This window comes from Orbicella franksi, chromosome 11 (assembly GCF_964199315.1).
Source record: "Orbicella franksi chromosome 11, jaOrbFran1.1, whole genome shotgun sequence".
Taxonomy (NCBI): Eukaryota; Metazoa; Cnidaria; class Anthozoa; order Scleractinia; family Merulinidae; genus Orbicella; species Orbicella franksi.
Window position 1 is genome coordinate 22906859 of NC_138155.1, and position 7021 is coordinate 22913879.

A 7021-nucleotide genomic window follows, 5' to 3' on the forward strand; every position below is an offset into this window, starting at 1 on the left:
CCATCAGTGAAGTTTCAGAGCTAGCACGACTTATTAGAGATTCACTCAATGACTTAGAAAGAAAAGTACAATTGTAAGGGTCGACACTTACTAGGGGACCGGACAATGAAGCGGGACATGATCTCTTCAGCGTTGACATGTTGGAGCGACAGTGTCCTTGTGTGACACGCCCGTTTTTTGCGAAAACTTTCTGTTGCAGTGGACAAACTTCTGTCCCCGAAACATTTTCAGCTGATTTGAATTCGTGCGTCATGAAGCAGGGGCAAAATGGCTTCGATTTTCACCTGGTCGCATCTTACGGAACTTAGCCTTACAAACTGTCCCCGCTACAATACACTTTTATGCCTCAAACCGCCTTGTGCGCACCAGTTTGCTCTGAAACCGTGCGACCTTTGCGTACACACGAACGGGCTTGTCTCCGCTTCACATCCCCCCAAACATGTCCCCTATAGCTAGTGTGTCCCCAAACATCCCCCCCCCCCAAACATGTCTCCGACCTTAACTTAGAAGGATCAACACAGTGAGATAGGAAAATTGCATGTACAATGGACATGGTGTAAAGGGGACAATTATTTTCTTTAAAACCTTGCCATCCAGTGAAATAAAACTCGACTTTCGTGTTATTTAGCTTTCATTTATTTTAGCATGTTATTGACCTTTGTTATATGGCCAGCTCCGTGAGCGGGCAAGATGAATCAAATCCTGCACTTTGATTGGCTACCCGAGCGGGCAAGATGGAGCTATCTTGCCCGCTCGGGACTACCCGCCGTGTCCCGCAAGAAAAACTTCCCCGAATGTCATATAATAAATCCTTTATTGACCAAGGTTGTTTGGTCAAGATGGCTGGATGTAGGCCTCGTTCTTTTTTTTGCGTGTTTCCATAAACACGCAAAAAAAGAACTTGGCCAATTTCCAGCCATCTTGACCTCACACGAACCTGGTCTACGTTGTAATAATACACTTCATTCTTGTGCAGGAAGCTAGAGCAGACTTTGTCTGCTTTCAGCAGCGATTTTCTAAGAAATATCTTACTATCATTATATTATACACGTTCATATTTATTATGCGAAAGTTCTTCTTCATATATATCACTTCGCTGCGGGAACCTATACTAGAAGATATATATCCTAGTTATAACAGCTATCTTCAGGGTCTCCGATAGTTACATAGGCATATTTGTGAAGCGCCTGGTAATCTTTAGATATGAGCCCATCTGATTTAAGCTCTTTGTAACCACGATATTCTTCATTGTCTGAAGAGCTAATAGGTCCTTTTACTCCGCAATTGCAAGCTCCTACTCCATCACCAGGTCCTTTCTGCTTGTCGTCTGTCGACTCCTCTAAGATATGATAGAAAGGGTCTGTTTCCTCATGATGTGCAACGTGAGCTCCTCCTTCGTCTCGTCTGAGCGAGCTGCTTTGGGAATCCGAAGGATTAGGTTCTTCAAGTACTTGATAACAAGGAGCAATTTCCTCGGCTTTTCCACAACGGCCTTCACTCGGCTCCTCACTTTGAAGACCTTCCTCTCTCATCTCGAGTACATGGTAATAGGGGACATTATCTTCGAGTGTGTTGGAGTCCTCTTTTGACCCAGGGAAATCGATCTTGAGCAGATTATTACGAACCACGAGACTAGACTCCGCATAGTCGTATTCATCACTGGCTGGTTTCTCTGTTGGCCTCTCCACGGGACTGCACGGGTCTCGTCCCTCGGGTTGCGCATGGCGACTAGTACTGTTGATGGCAGGAATAGTTCCAGGTACGTTGTATCTCGCCATGTACACTCCTGCAAACAGGCGTTTAATGATATGCGACCTCATCAATAATGATTTGTTAAGCTTCTCAGAAAATAGCCATGAAGGACGAAAATAGTTTTGAAACATGTAACATTTGCAGTGACAAACTTCAGCCTGATTGTTAGCATTATCTATTTATTTTCATGATGCTTTTCTTAATTTTTAATTATTACAACGATTTAATGGTAATAGTTATACTATTACCTTTTCAAACACCTACTCGTTCATTAATTGCGTCCCTTACGGCTCCTAAGCTAGAGGGCTACTAATCAATCGTTGCTAGATTGACCTCACATACGAAAGAGCCTTATTCTGAACTCCAGTCAAATCTCTCTTAAATAATTACTAACTATTCGGAAATTCCCATTAAAATAGAGCGATTTTCACTTTAGTGTCGAACGTTTTTTCTCCCATTTGATTTGGTTTTGAGTAACCACGCTGAGCGTTAGGCTTTAAAAAACTGACTCGCACCACTTTGTCATTCAATTAGAAGTGAAACCAAAACCAATCGTGAATTGTTCGCACACGTTTCCCCGTCCGCTACATGTATTTGCTTCGAGTTTTACAGTTGGTTCACTGGATTTTCTGTGTCCTTTTTGATTCTAATAGATATCATTTTGGTATTAGTTGTACTGAGCCAATAATTGTTCTAACACCATAGACGCCCTTTCCGTTCAGTCACATCGAAATAACCAATATATAGGAATATGGACTCCTGATACAGGTAAAAGCAGCGTCGTTAATACAGACCTCTTTCCATGGCACCACCTGGTGATGGAGACAGACTTTGATAAGATGTTTTCTCTTCAGCTACTGCATACTGGTTGACGTAATCGTCTGATTTTGTTGCTTTCAGCTCTAGGGATGTCGAAGACAAATGCCTACGGGAACAAAATGTAGATTAAAAGCTGGCGCTGACAAACACTCAACTCTCCTATAGTCCGGAACAAAAAAGTTTCACAAAGTTGTTTAAGGAATGGAAAATAGGAGCCTAATTATAACTTCATAGTACGAGACTTTAAGCAAAAAAGTATGCCACTTGAGGACAGCAAGTATTCGTATTTAGTTATCTTTCATATTTACTTATTAATATTTTAATATTTACTTATTAACTTTTTAATATATACTTATTCATTTTTACATTCATAATTTCTTTTTTTGTGTGTCCCCAATTAGCAGCAATGCTAAATACCCCAGACACGTTAATAAAGGTTTTTGTTGTTGTTGTTGTCGATGGTCATTTCGGTTGTTCCCAACAAAGTGCAGATGCCTTTTAAAGAGCAGCTAATGCATACCTCCTCATTTCATCTCACCTTTTCTTTTCTTTCCGACACTTAAACAAAACAACGAAAAAAACAATTGATAACACGATCCCAGCAATGCCCGCGGTTCCAGCGATCAAGGGAACTGAAAATTGAGCCGAAGCCTTGTGAAGTGTCTCATCGTCACCATCAGTGGCCCAGGGGTGGGTCACCTGTGTGAAAAATAAAAAATAATAATAATCAACTCATTAGTTCCATTAACTGCTGCTGCCCGGAAAAGGAGCCCGTGCTCAAGCGTGGGAAATCAAGTACTAATTAAAGCATAGGAGGCGGGGTGGGCTAACTCCTTGTTTTACCCTGATGAACCTTGCGTTAGTAAAAATCTGATTTATCATCGCAATAATTTTAACAGCAGACTGGTAATGCGAATAAAGCGGGAACAAAGAAAATCACATCAATGTGTCATTTAATAGAAATAATTGAAGTGCAATCATTATATATAGTGCTGTGCAACAGTAATGCAAGGGAATTTCGAGGACGTTAGCACTTTGTCTATACTCGAATTAAATTGGGACGAAATTTCTTTAAAATTTTAAAAGGTTTCGAAACACCTCGAAACGAAAATTTGAAGTAATTTTGACGGATAAAGATGCCGAAAAACGCCTGTACAAACCTTAAAGGTTGTTTTGGGAACTTTAGTGGCAGTCGGTATCGTCTGAGATTTTCTTATCCTAGTAGCTACAATGCGAGAAGTGGGAATAACTGCCTCTGAAAATAGGCTATGTACTGTCGCTGTTGTTGTTGTTGTTGTTGTTGTTGTTGTTGTTGTTGAAGGTATTCCAGTTGCTAAAATATGCTTGAGGGGACCTGTGAACGTCAAAAGAAATCACATTATACATAGTATAGTAGAAGTCTTTTTTTTCTTTGTGGGACCAACTTTTAAGATGTTGATCAAACACTTATGGATAAATGTGTTACTTACACTGCATAACACCAGCAACCTTGAATAACAAACAAAATGGCTTCTTTTGCAAAGGACCGCGTGGAATGGCAAGCTTTATAACTCTTCCTTCCAAATGCATATGGTCCTTGGGTTTCAGTTTAGCTTCATCTATCTGGGAATAAGAACATCGTTGGTAAACACTATGTTACATACTTGAGTGCCTTAATTAACTATCAGCTACCTGTACATTGGGAGGAATAAACTCGAAAAAAATCACGTGACCAAACAGACCTGGGAGAGGCTACCGTTTGAAAAGATCAGGGATGCTCGTCGGAAAATTTGAATTAAACTCCTAAGGGAGACCAATCTGAGCGTGGTTCAGGTTTTATGTTGATTCCTATAAGATACCACGGATATTACAGCCTTTGTCGTTTCGTCCTGAGCCCCCTAGTATGACCAAAATCATTGATTTACACTCCTAAGCGAGACAACGAGCATCCTCTGCCTTGTAACATGGGAGTGCCCCTGGCAAACAGACCACACTTTCGCGAGTGTACTTTGGATTTACAACAGTCCTATGCTCATCTAGTCACTATGTACGTCTTATTTCAAATCTTCGTTAATTGATCCTAATTCACTTTCCAACATTGATTTCAAATCCAGCCAATTCCCAGTTCTTTAGCTTTTCTTCCTCAACATACATCCCCAAAATCATTTCTAAAAATTCTTAAATATTCCCTGCAGTGACGAGAACGTTTTAACGTTGAAGAAAACATCAAGACGATGATACGGGAAGATCCGTGCCGAATCGTATCACAAAAAAGTATTCGTATAATCCGCTTTTTTAGTTTGTTTCAGCCAGATTAGTCGTCACCGACTAGAGGCAAATGCTTCATTGCCTCTACTAGTTGTCTAACAGGATGTAATCATTTTCCAGTTAAGTATCACATGCATTTGAGCTGAAGAAGGACAGAAACGATCTCCTAATATGTCGATTCAATTTCCGTTTCCCCTTACCTTAAGCATATACGTGTAATTATTCGTTAAAGGTGTCCATAGTTTTGTCACTTGAAGTTCCGGAACAGAAGCCGTGTTGTTTATCGATCTCCATCCACCGTTGCATGCTTGATAGCTGAATTCGAAGCGCGCAGTTTTTACGAAGCCCTGAGTACTGAGGCTGATGTCAAAAGTCGCGCTTTCTCCTACTTTAAACACTCTCAAAAGATCTGTATCTGTTTCAGTGATAAACTGAATCCTTTCGCAATCTAAACAAGAACATAATAGTTAACATTTAACACTTAATGACTTGTCCCGAGGGGAACAGTGAGTTTTGTTTCCCCAGAATCTCAATGCTTCCCGAGACCAAGTCGAGGGAAACATTGAGATTCCAGGGTAGCAAAATTCACTGTTCCCCAAGGGACCAGTCATTAAGTCATTTGTTATATTGCAAAACAAATGAATCAAGCCGGTTGAAAACAAATAGTCACTTTATTGACAAATGACGTGCTACAGCGGTCAACATTTCGCGGGTAACAGTGAACTGTTTCCCGTTTGACGTCATAGTTTTCGCAATGTTGCCCGCTAATGGAATTTGGCGGGAAACAGTTTCTTTGTTAGATGTCATGTGACCATGAACTAGCCAATGAATGGGTGCGATGTAGCGGGAAAAACGCCAGCTATATAACAATGTCAATTACATCTTTTGCTGTTCATTTACAGAAAATAAACATTCATTTGTGTCCAAGTGTCTTTCATTATGATCATTAAACTCTCAGTAACACCAATATGACCTTCATTTGCGCGTAAGGAACGTTCAAGAAAAACATTGACATATTCATTAACATTCAAAATCATCAAAAGAAAAACAATACCTTCATTTGACATTCATTGACTGTAAATGTATTTTCATTTTGGTTGAAAAAAAATTCGTTGTCACGAAACGACAATCATTTACACTTTACGACGTTCAGTTTTCAACAAAAGACTTTCAATAACACAATTTGCATGAGAACTAACATTCAATTGCATTATTATGCAACCATATCCATGAAGGTAACAATCTTTAATGCGGCGAGACAAACATTACAGCCATAATAACATTTATTTTTGAAAGATAGAATATCAAATTCGCTGAACGATTTATCCTTCAATTGCCTCACTAGTAAATAGTAAATAGTCTTCGTTGACATCTTCAAAAGCCCTGACTATCCTTTCGCGGTGTTCAAATGCGATTCTATTTCTTCGTGGCATTACTGGACAAATCGAACTGTCACTACATGTACATGTATGTCACACGGATACTGTAGTGCGCCCTCTGAGTTGTACGCAAAAAGTTTCGTAAGTGGCCGAATTTATATCTGCAAGGGGAGGATTGTGAAATTATGATTTGAAAAAAGTACATATGGTCCCTTGTTCTATAATCAAATTTTCGAGGAAAATTGGGCGAGATATCTCTGTTCAAAAGAATTACGCTAATGAGCGATTGTTTTCTCTTAACGTTAGGTGAAAACACGGTAATATATGTCTCACCGCATTTAAGATTGTTATCTTCATGCATGTGGTTGCATAATAATGCAATTGAATGTTAGTTCTCATGCAAATTGTGTTATTGAAAGTCTTTTGTTGAAAACTGAATGTCGTAAAGTGTAAATGATTGTCGTTTCGTGACAACGAATTTTTTTCAACCAAAATGAAAATACATTTACAGTCAATGAATGTCAAATGAAGGTATTGTTTTTCTTTTGATGATTTTGAATGTTAATGCATATGTAAATGTTTTTCTTGAACGTTCCTTACGCGCAAATGAAGGTCATATTGGTATTAATGAGAGTTTAATGACCATGATGAAAGAAATTTGGACACAAATGATTGTTTGTTTTCTGTAAATGAACAGCAAAAGGTGTATTAGATCGATATAGCGTTGAAATATGCAACTGAGAGAGAGAATAGCTGGTTACATTGAAATAAATTTTTCGGTTGTGCGGAAGCTTGTCCTATTTAAATTTTCAGATACCTTCCGT

General features: G+C 39.2%; 1 protein-coding gene across 1 annotated transcript in view; it reads right to left on the reverse strand.

The window, feature by feature from the left end:
* Window positions 1–477: 477 nt before the first annotated feature.
* Window positions 478–7021, reverse strand: part of LOC145502649 (uncharacterized) — a 7597-nt gene continuing 1053 nt past the window's right edge. The window contains exons 2-7 of the mRNA XM_081481993.1: window positions 5019–5266; window positions 4041–4173; window positions 3732–3925; window positions 3110–3270; window positions 2547–2677; window positions 478–1786 (exon numbers count right to left, since the gene is read on the reverse strand). Of these exons, the coding sequence (XP_081338119.1) occupies window positions 1128–1786; window positions 2547–2677; window positions 3110–3270; window positions 3732–3925; window positions 4041–4173; window positions 5019–5266 (1526 nt within the window). The 3' untranslated portion in view covers window positions 478–1127. The remainder of the gene's footprint in view (window positions 1787–2546; window positions 2678–3109; window positions 3271–3731; window positions 3926–4040; window positions 4174–5018; window positions 5267–7021) is intronic.